Source organism: Mastomys coucha, unplaced genomic scaffold (assembly GCF_008632895.1).
Source record: "Mastomys coucha isolate ucsf_1 unplaced genomic scaffold, UCSF_Mcou_1 pScaffold3, whole genome shotgun sequence".
NCBI lineage: Eukaryota > Metazoa > Chordata > Mammalia > Rodentia > Muridae > Mastomys > Mastomys coucha.
The window spans coordinates 34,218,674-34,237,243 of NW_022196909.1; the positions used below are offsets into that span (position 1 = coordinate 34,218,674).

Sequence of the window (18,570 nt, forward strand, 5' to 3'; positions counted from 1 at the left end):
TTTCTGTCTGTGAATAATCCTTTTTATTCCATGCCATTAGGCACACTAAATTTTGAGTCTTCTCTGATTTGGGTCATGCTGGATTCCAAATGTAACGGGAGAAATTTCTCCAGGCTGAGTTCTTTGTTCGGGCGGCAGTGGACCATGTGTAATAATACAGGGCTGGCGAGAGGGTAAGAGCACTGACTGCTCTTCTGAAGGTCCTGAGTTCGGATCCCAGCAACCACATGGTGGCTCACAACCACCTGTAATGAGATTGGATGCCCTCTTCTGGTGCGTCTGAAGACAGCTACAGTGAATTACACAGGAATGAGCGGGCCGGTGCAGGTGGGGCCGGCAGAGGTCCCGAGTTCAATTCCCAGCAGCCACACACATGATGGCTCAAGGTCATCTGTACAGCTACAGTGTATTCATCCACATAAAATAAAAATAAATCTTTAAAAAAAAAAAACAACAAAAAACTTTAGTACAGCTAGGGTCTGGCACAAGGCTGGAAGCATGTTTGTCCTTGGTTATTAGGAAGATTAAAAAATAACCTACAGCACCACATGGTAATTCATAATCGCAGTACTCAGGCTGAGGCAGGATTATGTTGAGGTCAGCTTGGCTGGTGTTGAGAGCCTTTCTGGCAAAATCCCACAGCATCGGATATCTCGTCAGATCATCCCATCAAACATACTCTCAAGAACGAGCTTCCAAGGAGTAAGCTAGGTAGGACAATTGTCTTAGGATTTTACTGTGAACAGACACCATGACCACTGCAAGTCTTATAGCCAACATTTAATTGGGGCTGGCTCACAGGTTCACAGCATTATCAAGGCAGGAGCATGGCAGAGTCCAGACAGGCATGGTGCAGGCGGATCTGAGAGTTCTACATCTTCATCTGGAGGCTGCTAGCAGAAGACTGGCTTCCAGGCAGTTAGGATAAGGGTCTTAAGACCCACGCCAAGGCCACACCTCCCAACAGTGCCACTCCCTGCGCCAAGCATGTACAATCCATCACAACAATCTTAGCGCTTGGCTTACTCTGTTTCCCTTTCAAGTCTGACGTCCGGGAACCCAAAGTCCATGTTACACACCCTTCTCGGACTGGGCAGCCATGCTCTCTTCAGAAGCTGGGGGGGTTCTTGTTTCAGTGTGGAATGGGTTCCAAACTGCCATCTAGGCTGGCGGAGAACTCCTCGTGATCTTCCTGCCTCAGTCTCTTAAGGACTCAGGCGCCACCTGACTGGAATGCTTGTCGCACACACCCTTTGCTTCCATTGCTGACTACACAGAACTTCCCTAGGACTAAATCTTGTCAATTTTGAGTTGTTCTAAACCAGGAGCAAGAAAGCCCAAGTTCCATTTCCAACTGCTGTAGAGACTGTGGCCTTTTCATGGAAGAAGACAAAGGACTAGATTATGTCCAGACAAGGTTTCTCTGTGTAGCCCTGGCTGTCCTGGAACTCACTCTGTAGCCCAGGCTGGCCTTGAACTCAGAAATCCGTCTGCCTCTGCCTCCCAGGTGCTGGGATTAAAGGTGTGTGTCACCACCGCCCAGCTCCAAATTTTGGGGTAGCTCATGTATACAGGTTCTGAGCTCCTTGGCATGGGTGAGAGCTCCAGACACCGCTTGTCACAGTCCGTTGGGGTTGCAGACTGATGTTGGTTAAGTGTTCTGGGAAATGTTCATCTCTTCATGTTGACTCATTTCCCTCAGTGCAGTGGTTCTGTTCTCAACCTACCTAACGCTCTAATATGATGGTGAGGTCCACCCCCACCATAAAATTATTTTCACTGCTACTTCCTAACTGTAATTTTGCTGTTATGAAATGCCATGTAAATATCCCAAATGCAGGGTGTCTGTTATTCAACACCCGGGAAAGGCCCATCCAACCCCCAAGGCGGTGTGTGTATGTGTGTATGTGTGTGTGTCACGGACCCACAGGTTGAACCATACATATTTGCTTGTTCTTGACAGTTTTTTTTACAGTCCAAGGTCATTTAGGAACTCCTCAGACCCAAGAAAGATTTGAATCCTCAAAGGAGCCAACTCTTCAGTGGGCCTTCCTGTGCTTGGAGATGCTTGCCCCTCCCTTCCATCCCCACTACGAGGGGCTGAGACCAATGGAGTACTGAAGGGCACGAAACCTCTATCATACAGAACACGATACAGCGGTCATTCATTCTCATGAGTTTACATCCACAGAAATTAAAAAAAAAAAGATTTCTTCCTGTAGTCCTGGCTGTCCCGGAACTCAGGTCTGTAGAGCAGGCTGGCCTTAAACTCGATAGGACCGCCTCTGCTGGTACTGAAGGTGTGCACCACCACCTCCTGGCTACCCACAGCATTTTTATAGAGTATAAACTATGGAAACAGCATGCCAGCCACGCAATCTCTACTACATTCCTTCAGAATACAAAGTACTGCCAGTTGTTAGCTGACAGGCCAGGGCAACCGCGTTTGTTACCCAGTCACTTCCCAACAGAGGCCTGCCTGCAGAAGGTCGTGTCTCAGTTACCTCTATGCTAATCGGTAAGGGCTACATGGCAACGCTTCCACGTCTGTAGGTCTTCTGAAAGGTAATCTAAGGTCAGCACCTGAAGCTACACAAGAGACACAACGCTCTACAAGCAATCCTTTAAGAAATTAAAAGTATGATCATGAGAGTTTGTCCACTTCAAGTGTGCTTCATATTGATAGGGAGCAAATTCACAACTCATGCCCCCCTAAGGGAGATATTAGGAGGCTTGGATTTCAGGGTAATACTGCAGGAACAGAGCCGATGACCAACCCCAGCCCCAAGCTCTCTTGTCATGGGCCCGGTTTACAGCGGCGGCGGTGGCAGCAGGCTAGCATTACCAGCACAGGTTTCTGCAGCAGTCAGTATTTGCTGACCATTCTACTCATCTGTCTAGGTTAGTCTTGGGAGTAGACTGCCGGCAGCAGGGTTAGAAACCTCCAGGATGGTCTTCAACACTGGGAGGGCCCTGAACACAGGAGGACGTTGCTGCTAGCTACTCTAGTGAGCTTGTTACCTCCAACTGAGACAGGAGTCTCTACTGTCAGAATCAGGACTCACTCTGCGGGGGAGCTTCCCTGCCTCTACGCAGGCGTAGGGGGCTGAGGCTGAGCTACTGGTAAACTGAGCCAGCCACAGGGACCAACGGGAGCTCAGTCTTACCCAGATCCTCCAAAGAGCAGACAAACTTAAGCACCCCAGGCTTTCCTTCTAAGCAAAGCGGTCGTCTCAGACATTCCTTTGACGATCAGCAGATAAGTCAGGCTGCTTCTAAGAATTACACTACACAGGCAGATGACTGAATTCCCAAAGTGAGGAATCTCAGCTAAATATTTGGACAAGGACCTTTTTAGACCCTGCTAAGAGAGGACGGGGGATTTTAAGCAGTTTTCGAATGAGACTTGGAAGCCAAAGCAAACCTGTCTAACCTACCTCTGACCACCCGCAGCACCGGAAGCCAACTGGACAAACAGCTTTTACAACAAACCTGAAAATAGGGAGTCTTCATACATTTTCAAAACTGTCTTTCCTTCCACTCTGGACAGCCCGTGATCTAAATTTAGCTGTAAAACCTCGCCAACATTGGTACACTTCCATTTTGGGGTTATAAGTACGTGAAAACTCTAGACATCTCTCGGGTCTTTGGCCTTCTATTCCAAATGCTTACGCACAACACAGAAACACTCTCCCTTGGCAGGCCGGAGTTTCCGAATGGCAAGAAACTGACCAGAAAACTTATATATCCAGAGTCCTTGAAAGCATCATGAAGCCTGAGTTCAGCTCCTTCATCTGTGCTCCCAGCTGAAGGAGTGGCCGCTGCTGGCCGCAGAAACGCTCGCTGCGTCACAGTAACAAACAGCCGCCACGGTGACATCTACACATATACAGAATTATATTTAAATTCACATGGAATAATATTTACATGTTAATTAAGTTATATGTAGGAAATTAAGAAAAGTCCAGGTGATGGATTACAAACAAAGAAAAGAAAACTATACAAGACAGGAAGAGCGCCAACAGTAATAAATGCCAAGGTCTTCCCCTGCCACGCAGGCAGGGACTGCCAGAGAGCTACATCTTCTTAAGCTGATTGTCCAAGTCATCAAAGTACGGGTGCTTCAGGGCCATTTTGCCAGAGATTCGTTTGGCAGGATCATAGACTAGCATTTTCTAGAGATAAAAAGAAGAAATAAACTTAGAAGGCTACCCTCTATTTACCACAGACATCTTGGTAACCTGTTATAAATTATAAGATAAGCACTCAGACAGTTTTAAACCAAAACATAAATCTTCAGATTATCTAGCTAATTGTATCTACCTTGGAAATTAAATGTCCATCTGTTATTCACAACTGAAGAAGTAGCAATCAGTTATAGTGGTTCATGATAGTGTCCACACAACCCCTTCCAGGAGCCAACAAAGGAAAAAGCCCACGGCGCTTTGACAAAGACAGCTACGAAAGATGGATTCATTATAGCAAACTAACTTAAATACTCCAGATCTTAAATCTGACCAGACATATATCTTCAGAGAACACTCAATCAATAAATAGATTAGGGGGCTGGAGAGATGGCTCAGCGGTTAAGAGTACTGACTGCTCTTCCAGAGGTCCTGAGTTCAATTCCCAGCAACCACATGGTGGCTCACAACCATCCGTAATGGGATCGGACGCCCTCTTCTGGAGTGTCTGAAGTCAGCGACAGTGTATAAGTAAATCCTTACAAAGGCAAACACATAAACAAACTAAAAAGCCCACCCACTCCACCCAACAGGGAAGGCCTTGAGTTACAATGACCCTGAACCGAAACCGTGATTCTCCTGGGATGCTGGGATGACAGGCAGGGGCCACCGCACCAGGTTTGTGTGTTGCTAGAGATCAAAGCTAGGGCTTCCTGCATACTGACCACTTGCTCGGGCCTACAGAGCCTTCTGCTTACTAGTTTCCATATATGCTCACACATTCATTCATGTATGAAGGCCTTGAGGATGTCTGTCGGTCAGTCCTCACAGAAAAAGGCGAAAATGGGCCACACTGTTTGGATTAAGACACCATGTCTTTCAAGGACAGCAAGAGACTTGTCCAAATCCATGAATGTGGGAGAAAATAAACTGAAATCTGAAGCCAAATCTCATCAATAATCTACAGTGCTCTCCGACTGTGGCAGTTTGCTTCTGGACCTGCGAAGGATGCAGACCCTGCTAGTTCAGGGTGTCAACTCAACGGAGGAAATGGTGTGCATAGGATTGATTTTTGCTAAGTGAAATCCTTTATGTTTAAAGACCCGAGAACTAAGCATGCAGCTCAGCAGTTAATGACCAACCCTCCTTCACTCATCCCGGGAAAGCTCTGCCTTCTATCCATACACACACACACACACCCCACACACAAAAGATCGGGCCCAGGATAGGGAGAGGGTTTCTAAGTTAGCCAACAATACAATACCAATACGTAAAACATGACAGCCATGGTGGGGTCTGGACAAATCTGAGCCCCATTTGGCAGCACCATTTATAGATTGCAAGGGAGCTGAAGGACCAACTGGATGTCTACTTGATCCCTTCCTACAAACTCAGATTTTAAACACTGCTCTCCCGACTACAAATTCCCTAAAGGAGGCCTTTGTTTACTAATCCTGAACAGTAATTTTGTCCTTTGCATTATTTTTTTTAAAAAAAAATAACTGCTAACGGCGAGCAGCAAGCCAACTGAAGGAAACCAGAATTGCATTAGACTTCGCTAGCCTTTCTGAGAGGATACTAGGCCAGACCTGAGAAATGGAATTTATGTTGTCAAAAGCCTGAATGGCTCAATTTACCAAGCAGTCAATAGAGTGCACACTGATAAACTGAGGGTTCAGTAATGAACACAGAAAAGAGGACTCCGCGTAACTCAGCAACATACTTTCAAGCAAGGTGTGTGAGGCCCGCCTCTCCTACAGCGAGTGTCCACTGCAGCCCACGGATGGGCAGTAAATAACACAACACTGGAGGCTCCTCAGACAACCAGGCGCTTCACACCTCAAAGGCAGCTGTCACCACAGGATTCCCCGGCATCCTACTTAGTGGCTGTCTCTTCCTGCTGACGAGTCCAGAGCTGAGTAGGTTCTGTCACCCCTACCTGTCACTAGGAACACTCAGGGCATCACGTTCGAGCCACAAAGAACGATTCACTTACTGAGAGCAAGTCCAGGCCGTTCTCATCCAGGTTCTTGACGTGGGACGAGAGGCTCCCGGGCTTCCACTTGGGGAAAGTGTTCTTGTAGTCCTGCAGGGACTCTACTTCTGGCCACACTTCATTGTTCGGCGTGCCCAGAGCCCTGAAAGAAAAGCAAAAGTCGTATCCCATACACAGTCCCTTTACTATTTAACAGCTCGGGCATACGCCACAATTACCTGAAGATCCTGAAGAGCTGGTCAATCTCTGAGTCGCCATGGAAAAGTGGCTTCTTGGTTGCCAGTTCTGCAAAGATGGTCCCTATGCTCCAGATGTCCACGGGAGTGGAGTAACGGGCGGAGCCCAGCAACACTTCTGGAGACCGATACCACAGCGTCACTACCTGGTACAAGGCAGGCCACACAGGGTTGTCTTTTAGGAGGCTGTGCACGTGTCACAGGAACTTAAGTCAACTAGCTATAGACAAATAAATTACTAAGTTGGAGCTATTTTATTTCTGACTTCTGCTCATTAGTGGCTAAGAACAATAGACACCTTACTTTTCAACCATTGAAGTCAAAGGACCAAAGCAGTTATAGCCTGGCTGGGCACAGACTCGGGTGACACACGTCTTTAATACCAGTACTCTGGAGGCAGAGTTTGAGGCCAGCCTGGTCTAAGAGCTAGTCCTAGGACAGCCAGGGCTACACAGTGAGACCCTGCCTCAGAAAAAGAGAGAGAAAGAGACAGAGACAGAAATAGAACCACTTTCTCAACTTAAAGAAAAGAAAAAGCACTAAATAGTAGTAGATGGCTTAGGAACGATACTGTACAACGTGCATGCTTTGTTTACATGTTAAGATGGTAGCTACAATTAACATGAATAAGAAATCTAAGCCAAAGGGGGAAGAGGACTCAAATAATTAGTAATTTAGAACTATAGCTTATTTATCAAAATAGAAAATCTGTGACCTCCATGAACAACGCAAATGAGGTCAGCATCAGTTACAGCCATCAAAGAAGATCCATATCATAAACTCTGAAAAAATAAAAAGGAATAAACAAGACAGGGCTGAGAAGGCCGCTCAGTGGGTGGAGAGCTTCCCTATCAGGCAGTATGTGCAGGACCAGGGTCCCAGCAGCGCACAAACCCGTGTCATCTTAGCACCCAGGAAGCCGGCGGGCACCATCAGCTACCCAGAGAATGAGGCAGCAGGAGACTCTGCCTCAAAATCCAAAGGACACAAGCAGGGAACCGGCACTAAGACTCCAGGTTCACAGCTCCCAGGATGCCAATGCTCCTGTAGTATACAAGTCAATGCCCTTTCAGAAATACCAGAGGAACTCAGTCTGGTGTAGACCTACAATCCCAGCTACTGGGAAAGCCGCTGAAGGAGTCCCAGGTCCAAGGTCTAGCTATGCCAGTGACCTGAGGGCCAGCCAGGGCAAGTCAGTGAGACTTTCTCAAAACAAGGAGCAGGAACTCAGTTCGGGGCAGAGTGTGTGTGTGAGGCCCGTGGTTCAAGCCCCACTGCAGAGGAAATAATAAAAGAGCAACCACATGAGATGCCAGCCATCAGCACACCACTGACAAAGCCTGATGACAGGGCCAAGGACACAGCTCAGTGGCAGAATACCCAAGCAACACAGGCCAAAGACTGGGGTTCAATCCCTAGGGCCCCCTCCCCCAGTTAGAGTTAGCTGGCTCCTAAATCTATCACAATAATATATATCTCAGACAGCAAAACTTGCCTTTTTATTGATCTGAATGACCACAGCAGGGTCCAATCAGGAGGAAGCGCAGCTCTGAGAAATATCGATACAGAGAATTGAGAACACCCAAAACTATAATAAACTCCTTCCTGGAGGGCCCCCCAGCCATCAGTCTCCCCTGACAAAAGATACTAAAGGTTCTGTCTCCATTTTCAGACCATATAAACAAGAGTTGATGATAATAATAATAATAATAATAATAAAATAATAATAATAATAGTAAGCAATAAGCCGGTCCTACCATAACAGAACTTGTTTGGTTTTCCAAGACAAGGTTTCTCTGTGTAGCCCTGGCTGTTCCAGAACTTGCTCTACAGACCAGGCTGGCCTTGAGATGAGCCTCTGCTGGGATTAAAGGTGTGTGCTGCCATTGCCCAGCTTCAGAAACCCTTTTTCAACCAAGCTTAACGAGGCAGCAATCCGGCAGCCACACACTCTGCTCACCTCATGTGTGTACACTCTTATCGGTATTCCGAATGCTCTGGCAAGGCCGAAGTCGGCCAGTTTGATTGTTCCTTTGTCATCAATCAATAGATTTTGAGGTTTCAAGTCTCTGTGAAGAACTCTTCGGGAGTGACAAAACACAATCCCCTGGAGGATTTGGTACAAGTAACTCTAGAAAAGAAACAAGTCAGAAATTTGATCATTCCATAAGACTCCTAGTTGAAAAATGTCTGAGAAAATAAATTATGATGCAGAGAAAATAGTTTAGCTACCACAAGACCTTTCAGACCTCCTTAAACAGGTGGGCATACAGTATGTGTACGGAAGATGCATCTATACCCACGTGGGCATACAGTATGTGTACGGAAGATGTATCTATACCCACGTGAACATTTAAAATCTTGTTCCCTCGAAAAAACCAAAAAAATCTTGTTCCCTGTCTTTAAGTCACGAGTCAGCTCTCTGTGAGGCAATTTCCTCAACACTCAACACTCATGTCAACTGTTTCTATCTGGGGCTGGTGAGAGGGCTCAGCGGGTAAGAGCACTGACTGCTCTTCCAAAGGTCCTGAGTTCAAATCCCAGCAACCTCATGGTGGCTCACAACCACCCGTAATGAGATCTGACACCCTCTACAGCTACAGTGTACTTATGTATAATAATAAATAAATCTTTGGGCCAGAGCGAGTAGAGTCTGCCGGAGCAAGCAGAGGTCTTTAAAACAAACAAACAAACAAACAAACAAAAACCTGTTTCTATCCTGAATAAAGTCCTTCTTTTTACTTCTGTCACTTTACACATGTATTAACTCTTTGGAGACAATGGGAAAACATGTAAAACAGCTTAAACTGGGGTCTGTAAAAGTTTATTCGTAACCTTATTCTCCAATGTGTGCACGCATACACATGTGCACTCTCCTATGTAGTGACCCAGGTCATAGGAAGTCCTCTATTGCTTCCACCTTTGTTTTTGAGATATTTCCCATTAAACTTGAAGTTTTTGATCAAAATGGCTGACCCTGGGACACACCAGAGCCACACCACCCCCAATCTCGGTCTCTGTCCTTCAGGCTCTGGGCTTAAAGATGTACACACTACCACACTAGACTTCCATATGAGGCTGGGAAGCAGAACCCAGCTCCTCATGTTTGTATCATAAGCACTTTCCCACTAAGATGTCCCCCAAGCCCTCCAATCTTAAATAAAGCAAAAGGAATCTTTATGCTATCCACAATTTAAGACAAAGAAAAGTTAGGAGATAGGAGAGGGCAGAAAAATATTGACATTATTCTAATACATATGATTTTCTATATTATGACTCAACAAAACAAAACAAAATCCAAAAAAATCATTAAGAATATTGTGCTGGAAAGTTTTATGTCAACTTGACACAGCTAGAGTTATTGGAGAGGGAGCTTCAGTTGAGAAAATGCCGCCATAAGATGAGGCTATAAGCAAGCATGTAAGGCATTTTCTTCTTAATTAGTGATGGATGGGGGAGGGCCCAGCTCATCATGGGTGGTGCCATCCCTGGGCTGGTGGCCCCGGGTTCTATAAGAAAGCAGACTGAGCAAGCCATAAAGAGCAAGTCAATAAGCAGCACTCCTCCATGGCCTCTGCATCAGCTCCTGCCCCCGGATCCTGGCCATGAGTTCCTGTCCTGACTTCCTTCAGTGATGAACAGTTACATCCAAGTGGTAAGCGGAATGAACCCTTCCCTTCCCAAGTTGCTGTGGCCACAGCCTTTATCAGAGCAAGAGTGAGTGACACTACTAAGTCACACACAGTGTAAGCGCTGGCAATGGTGGGCACCACTAGCAGCAAATCACTGCGTATTAGTAAAAGACCTTTGAAATCGCTTGGTACAGAAAGATGAGTGAGTATGTACAGGCTGTGCATAAATGAGTAAACACAAAAAGTTAAATGTCAACTAGACTAACTGTAATAAGATCCCTCACATAATATACTGAGACAATTTAAAAGATGCATACAGTCAAGTCTTGGTAATAATGTAGTAAAGTAATAACTGATTTTTAGAGGCCATATGGCCCTATCAACCAAGATCTTAAATATATTTTATCCCAGTTCCAAGAATCCATCTCTAAAATGACAGAGTGGTGGGCTCAGTGGCATATGCCTATAATGCCCACACTCAGGCAGCCTGGGCTAACAGAGTGAACCCCCACTGCTCATGAGGACTCACTGCAGCCATCACTGAGGTAGGAAGTAATAATAAGTGAAAATGGCTTCGTAATTGTGCAAAGTATTAAACCATTACGAAACAGGGACAGAAGGCTAACTACAGTGTGTGCAGGACACATATGGAATGATCCCATTGGGTTTAGGTGCACACAAAGCCAACGTGAAAGTCTCAAGGCATGGACACAGGGCTCAGTGGAAAAATGCTGGTTTAAGATTAAGACCCCTTTACCATAGACATTTACAACCTACACACATTTGCTGAAAAAACAAACAAAAAAAAACAAACAAAAAAAAAACACTTGTCCAGTTATATACAATGCCCTGGGTCCAATACCACACACAAAGAACAATAGATACATTTATAATTTAACTGAAATACAATGTTTACATTAACCAAAGCCTGTTTGTCATGGAGTAAGGCCACCTAGCATCAGCACCGGGCTCAGGCTGCTGTCACTGATCCACACATATAAACCACTTTAGCCGGCCTGCCCCCAGCAATGCGATAGATAATCCATGGGGCAATCCATGAGCACTCAGACACTACTTTTCATTTCTAGAACTGTCAGGCAGGTGATAATCTCATCCGAGTGGAAGGAAGCAAAGGCTCTTTCTATCTTCTTACAGGCTTACATGCAGCCACAAAGCACAGGGATAGAGCCCACACTCAGTCGTAATAAAAGCACGCGCACGCAACTCTTTTACCTTAACGAGTGAAGAATCCATGAACTGACCAGGCGGGATGGAGTCCAGGTACTTCTTGAGGTCCATAGACAGGAACTCAAAGATGAGATACAGCCTGGAGTCCTGCATGAGCACATCCTGCAGGCTGAGCAGAGCGCAGCGTGAGAGTCCAGCAAGCGGCCCCGAGGCCGCTTCCACACAGCACAGCGGCCTCGTAACAATTACCTTCCCTCTGAAGTAGAACTTGAGGAAGCTCAGGACAGTCATCTACAGCTTCCTAGGCAGAAGGAGCTAGCTCACACCGCCTGCCTGCACTCCCAAAGCTGGCTGGCTGGCTGCTTGTGGACAGAACTGAATTTCAACAGGTGCTGCCTAGCCCCAGCCCCAGTACAATAGTTAGAACTCACGCCTGCTAGGAGGCTAAGTGCCTGGGGTGGTGAGAGCACAAGGACCTGTGTGATTCTGTGAGAGTGCTGGAGGCTGGGCGAGGGGATTTAAACCCAGAATCCTGGTACTTGGGAGTTAGAAGACAGCAGGAAATTCCAGGCCGACCTGAGCTAGAGTAAAAAACTGTCTCAAAAATTCAAAACCCCACATTAAGAGGCCAGCGGCTACAACTCGGCGGTAGAATGCTTTCTTAGCATGCCCAAAGGCCTGGGTTCAGTCCCTCATACCCACAGATATTCTAATGAACGACTAGACAACTTTCCTCAGAGACCCAGCCCAAATGAGTCAATAAAACATAAGATATCTATCTTACCACCAAACCTAGCCACTTGTCTTAAGGCAAGAGGACTTTGGGGACCCGGGTCCTAAAAGTAGCAGTTCCTAATGGAAGGGCTCCCATGGCCACACCTTGCTCCCCCCAGCCAATTCTAGCATGAGGTCTCAGATTCTCCAAATAATCCAGTTCTCTTTATCCCCTTCTGGAATCACAATCAACAAGTAGGCCTCTAAACCCAAAACCACGTAAAACTGTCCGCATCAAAACGGCTTTGCAGCAGCCCCAGGGAGAACGGTTTCCGTCCCAATCCAGCCCACCTGACTATGTTCGGATGCCGAAGTTCTTTTAATAGAGAGATTTCCCGGATTGCAGTGCTGGGCACTCCTTCTTCCTCGCTCTCAAGTCTGATTTTCTTCATGGCCACTATCTGGCCAGTGGTTCTGTGTCGACCCTTATACACCACGCCATAAGTACCTGAGATAAAGCAAAGAGATTTTTTTTTTCCCAAGACAGGGTTTCTCTGTGTAGCCCTGGCTGAGATTTTTTTTTCAAGTTGAATCCTTTTGAGTGTTCCCAGGAGAGACCGATGGCTGCCGTCAGATAGGTCCCCTTCACACATAATTAAACTCTCACTGCTTTCAAAAGGGAATTGAAGATAACTACAATCTAACACACACATGGTTTGGAAATAAAAACTCACTGAGTCACCCTGAGTAACCCTCCCAGCTAAGCTTCCTTCATATGAATACGTGAACACGTGAAGATTGAACATGAGGACATGGATCAAGTTGCAATTCACCTATCAAATATCCTGCATGTAAACGCTATATTAAAAACTTAAGATTGGAAATCAGTACCGAGGGGAGGCACCGTCAAACTTTTAAAAACTTGTGCTGACTTAGGATTCCCTTGATACATTTACACATGTCTCAAAATACAGCCCTCACCCGGCAAAGTGGAGTAGAGACAGACAGACGCTGCGCATTTTTATCAAACCCAGGAAGGCTGCTATCTTCTACTCAGTAGGAAGGAAGCCTCCTACCCACTGGAGACGTGAGTGTCCAGTGATACCGAGGGGTGTGGCAGACACATCGAGATGAGCTAATTAGCTCTCTCACCCCCAATGCTATTCTCCAGATATTACAGGCGCCTTTTAAACTCCAGTTTAAAACACTCTAACTGTACATAAACTTAGTTGAAAAGCTTCTCCTGGCAGCAGTATAGTTTCAGCAATGACTACAACACCAGGCCTGTGATACACAGCTGTACTCACAGCTGCTTGTAAGACTCAGGCAGGAGAATTTCAAGTTGGAGACAAGCCTGGGAAACTTAGTGAGATCCTGTCTCAAAAGTCAAAGATCCCGGTTGTGGTACTACATGCCTGTAATTCTATCACTCGAGAAGCTGAGGCAAGGTTAGATCCTGTCTAAAAACCCCGAACAATGGGTGAGAACAGTTTCTTCCACATGTCAAAGCTACTCCACAGCGTTTACTAAGAATCCACCCCAGTGATCGGCTGCTTAGAAGATTAAGCAGTTTGCTGTCCACACAAGCTTTATTACAGTATACAGAGGCAGGGTTTCTCTGTGGAGCCCTGGCTGTCCTGGAACTCACTCTGTAGACCAGGCTGGCCTCGAACTCAGAAATCTGCCTGCCTCTGCCTCCCAAGTGCTGGGATTAAAGGCGTGTGCCACCACTGCCTGGTAATTCCAGTATTCCTTTTTTTTTTTTAAGCTTTTCAAAACAGGGTTTCTCAAATTCCAAGACAGTTTGTTTTCCTAAACACTACAGTTATTTTAATATTTTTCAAATAAAATCCTTACTATATTGACCAAATGCTAGGTGACTAAATAACCAGGTTTTATTTCAGATAAAAAGAACTGCCACCATTTTGTCTGGGAAGCTCACATGCTCCTGAATGGTGGAACTCATGCTTGTCTGAAGCTTGTCATCAGCAAGGTCGCACTATCCGAGCAGTCACAATTCGTAAGGTACAACAATCAAATAAGCAGTGATCAATTCAGGATCCCTTCTGGCATCTTGTTTCTTCCCAGTGTCCTGTCGCATTTCTAACCCGTGATTGGCAGTCAGCACCCAGGAACTGCTGATTCTCAGACCACACAGAACTGCTTGTTTTGAGTATCTCAACTCCTGGCTCTTCTCAATTAACTGCAACAGGGCTAGCCTAAGCACCCGGAAGAACGCTATTCTATTCATAAGCTAAACAGTAGATGCTCTGAAATTAAATATTTATATTTGTTTTAGATCCAGGAGTATTTTAAGTAATAAATAATTGAGGAGGGGAAAGTATCAAATGAGGCTGGAGAGATGTCTCAGGGTTTAGACAGCACCGCCCTTGCAGAAAACCAGTACCAATACCAGGGCTCACAGCCTCCTGTAAATCCAGTTCCAGAGGAGGCAGCACTCCTGGCCTCCATGGGCTATGCATACGTGTACAAATGCACAAACACACACACATTCTCACACACGACACTCCACACACACACACACACACACACACACAAAACACCCTCACACACACCTATACACTGAATTTTATTCAGCAAGTGTCATAAAATCAAGGGTAAGATCCCAGTTATGCCTAGGGTAAAAGATTGATAACACTCCTGGTAAAAATCCATTAAACCTCATCAAAAGCAAATGTTTCTAGAGAGCTTACTAAATGCCAAGGAAGGCCCCACCAACCACACGTAGCCAGGCAGCTGTGTAACCTGAAGACTGTCTCGCTGGGCATAGTGACCAACACCGTACAGAGGTGACAAGTAAGAAAACACTAACATGGGAAAGACATGCTACAACATATTCACAGGTTTGAACAGGTACTTGGTATTGGCAGAAGGAAATGTAGACACCATTACCTAATTTTTAAATTATTTCAACAAGCCACTCAGGATCCCCTGCAGAGAATCCAGAGCAGCCAGGCACAGCGTAGCAGACAAGCCTCTGGCCAGAGAAGAATTCAGAAAAGTAGGTCAAAGTGCTGCAGCATCTGAACTAGAAGCTGTGAGAGACGCCGCGGCCGGCCGGGGGCCCAGCCTTCACGAGGCTAAAGCCCAGAGCAACTAGAACGAATACCGAGGCTGCCTGGAAGGAAATGAACAAATTCCTTCAACTACAACATTGGCTTTCAACCTATGGGTTCCTCTTTGGAGGGGCACACATGTCAGATGTTCTACATATCAGATATTTACATGATGATTCATACAAGTAGCAAAATTAATTATGAAGTAGCAATAAAACTAACTTAATGGTTGGGGGTCCCCGCAACGCGGGGAACGGTTGTGGTGTTAGGAGGGTTGAGAGCCACTGCCATAGATAGAACAGGTCAGAGTGAGCCCTCCAGGGGATGGCTTCAGAAAGCCCTATCTAAGGGCATCAAAGAAAGGGCATCATCTAACTGGATGGGGGAGTGGCAAGGGGGCGTGGTTACCACATAAAGAGACAGGTGTGGGGATGATGGTCACAGTAAAAAGAAAAAAAAAAAAAAAAAAAAACCTGCCAGGCAGTGGTGGCACACTCCTTTAATCCCAGCCCTTGGAAGGCAGAGGCAGGGGGATTTCGGGGTTCAAGGCCAGCCAGGGCTACACAGAGAAATCCTGTCTCCACCCCCCCAACACCCCTCCAAAAACAGAAAATGAAAAAAACCAGGTATACACCAGACACTGCCTGGGCCATTCCTGGTTTACTAACTCCCCTGCCTTGGTTTTAATACCTTGTGTAAGAGGGGTCTTCTAAACAGAAACAAAAATGGTCCTCAACAGAACCCACATAGAAACAAGTTCCGCCTTTTGCTCCTAGAGAGCTAAGAATGAAGTCTTGACTCCTAGACAGAAATATGGAAATTCACCAGGTGGTGGCACACACCTTTAGTCCCAGCACTTGGGAGGCAGAGGCAGGCGGATTTCCGAGTTCTAGGCCAGCCTGGTCTACAGAGTGAGTTTCAGGACAACCAGGGATATACAGAGAAACCCTAGCTCGAAAATATACAAACAAACAAAATATATGGAAATTCTGCTGCAGGTAGAGAGAAAAAAACAATAGACAGAAATAGGAAAGGGTTATTTTCACTCCTCCTTTATGTCACATTAGCATTGTTTAAAACACTACAGAAGGGAATTGAACAATGTCATAGTCACTAGGTGTTAGCCATTCTTGCCCATGGTGACCACACAAAACCCTACCAGGCTTACTTTGCCAATTACGACACCCAGTTTACATAAAAACTTAGAACCCAGTACTTAGAAAAAGACTAAAATATATTGTGAAATTAGCATAACTCTACTCCCCCAACATAGTCTGGGAAATACAGCTTAATAGCACTGTGCCCCGGGCCCTAGAGTCATGATCAAAGAATCAGGATAATTTAAATTCTCTTCATGGAGAAACCCCTTGTGCTTTAGGTTGTACATAAAGTAACCCTTACTTTTGCTGGTGCTCCAATACACACCCAGACCAAGGCAGCCCAAAGAAGAAGGTTTTATTGGGACTCGGAATCCGGGTTAGAGTCCAGCAGCGGCAGAAGCACAAGCAGCTGGGAGGTTCACTGTGACTTGACCCGCCTCTCCATCTACACAGTCCAGGATCTCAGGCAAAGGAATGGCACCCACAATGGGGGAGGGTTCCGCCCTCATCAATTAATATAGTCAAAAATAGCCGGGCGTTGGTGGTGCACACCTTTAATCCCAGCACTTGGGAGGCAGAGGCAGGCAGATTTCTGAGTTCGAGGCCAGCCTGGTCTATAGAGTGAGTTTCAGGACAAGCCAGGAAGATCCAGAAAAACGCGTTTCGAAAAAACAACAAACAAACAAACATAGTCAAAATAATCCCCCACAGGTGTGATTCTGTCTAGGTGGCCACAGACACTACTGAAGGGCACACTCGTGCACACGCACACAGATGCATTAACGACTGCACACAGTAAAGGCTTTTGTGTACCCCAGGAGCCTTGTTACACTCTTTTCAGAAAACGTTCTACTAAAACCACTCACCTTCTCCGATTTTCTCTATTTTAATATAGTCTTCCATAGTTCCTCGACAGGTTACGATGGACCCTAAAATGAGGAGAAACAGCGCTGCGATTATGTGCTACTTATTCAAAGCGGTCTAAGCATCCGGGACACGTCACAGAACAGAAGAGTGTTTTCCAGGGCCACATGCATAGCCCGCAAATATCAGATGTTCCATCAAGGTGGACGGACTGGTTGGGGTTTGGCTGCTCTTGCAAGGGAGACGTTCTGAGCCTTCTCAGACACTGCGCTTGCACATTCTATACATGGGTGGACTTAGCCTCTTCACTTTCACAAATCAAGCAGGCCTGCCAACCCAGCTACCGAGGAGACTGACACACAGCTAGCTAAAGCAACTTAGTGACACTATGTCTCAAAACAACAACAACAACAATAATAAAGCAAAAGGCCCTGATCGTTTTTTCCAGATAGGGTTTCTCTGTGTAGCCCTGGCTGTCCTGGAACTCACTCTGTAGACCAGGCTGGCCTCTGCCTCCCAAGGGCTGCGATCAAAAGCGTGTGCCACCACCGCCTGGCGACCCCGGCGGCGAAAGTATTATGATTTTAATGCCAGTACTTCAGCACACTGCTACTGTAATAAAATTGTACTGTCTTAATTTTTCTTAATAAGAACAATTCCCTTAATAAAGAGAAGGAAGTTGCACATGATGTAATCCCAGTATAAGAGCAAGTTCAAAGCCAACCTAGTTTGCTGCAACACTGTTTCAAAAGGAAACAAAGTACAACAGTAAAGTCCAACCACTAGAAATAAGTTGGTTTTTTGTTTGTTTGTTTGTTTGTTATTAAAAGCATTTGTTTACCTTAAAAACATTCAATTCACTCGAACAGCCAGGACATTTAGCTGCACAAGTGAATTGAATGCCTTCCAAAAGCAGCCACAGACAATCCCACTCAAGACACTCAAAGGAAAATGCCAATAAGCCACCTTAGAAGAATGAGTGGAAGGTGCTGTGCTGGCTAGCTTTAGGCCAGGTCGCGGGGTCACCAGCTGAAGTCATCTGAGAGGAGGGAACCGAGGTTAAGAAAATGCTTCCATAGGATGGGGCTGTAAGCAAGTCCTTAGGGCATTCTCTTAATAAGTGATTGATGGGGGAGGGCTCAGCCCATTGTGGGTGGTGCCATCCCTGGGCATAGGGTCCTGCATTCTTTAAGAAAGCAGGTTGGGGGCTGGAGAGGTTGCTCAGTGATAAGAGCACTGACTGCTCTTCCAGAGTCCTGAGTTCAAATCCCAGCAACCACATGGTGGTTCACAACCATCTGTAATGGAATCTGATGCCACCTTCTGGTCTGTCTGAAGACAACTATGATGTACTCATATAAATAATATGAATAAACATTTAAAAATATTTAAAAAAAGAAAGAAAGAAAGAAAGAAAGAAAGAAAGAAAGAAAGAAAGAAAGAAAGAAAGAAAGCAGGCTGAGCCAGGCAGTGGTGGCGAACCCCTTTAGCCCCAGCACTTGGGAGGCAGACACAGGCGGATTTCTGAGTTCGAGGACAGCCTGGTCTACAGAGTGAGTTCTAGGACAGCCAGGGCTAC

At 45.9% G+C, this 18,570-nt stretch overlaps 1 protein-coding gene across 1 annotated transcript in view; it reads right to left on the bottom strand.

Moving 5' to 3' along the window:
• Positions 1–3,868: 3,868 nt before the first annotated feature.
• The window catches only part of Cdk1 (cyclin dependent kinase 1), a 16,494-nt gene continuing 1,792 nt past the window's right edge, over positions 3,869–18,570 (bottom strand). Inside the window, exons 2-8 of the mRNA XM_031347762.1 lie at positions 16,994–17,056; positions 12,302–12,458; positions 11,282–11,405; positions 8,377–8,547; positions 6,399–6,562; positions 6,181–6,322; positions 3,869–4,175 (exon numbers count right to left, since the gene is read on the bottom strand). Of these exons, the coding sequence (XP_031203622.1) occupies positions 4,077–4,175; positions 6,181–6,322; positions 6,399–6,562; positions 8,377–8,547; positions 11,282–11,405; positions 12,302–12,458; positions 16,994–17,030 (894 nt within the window). The 5' untranslated portion in view covers positions 17,031–17,056 and the 3' untranslated portion in view covers positions 3,869–4,076. The remainder of the gene's footprint in view (positions 4,176–6,180; positions 6,323–6,398; positions 6,563–8,376; positions 8,548–11,281; positions 11,406–12,301; positions 12,459–16,993; positions 17,057–18,570) is intronic.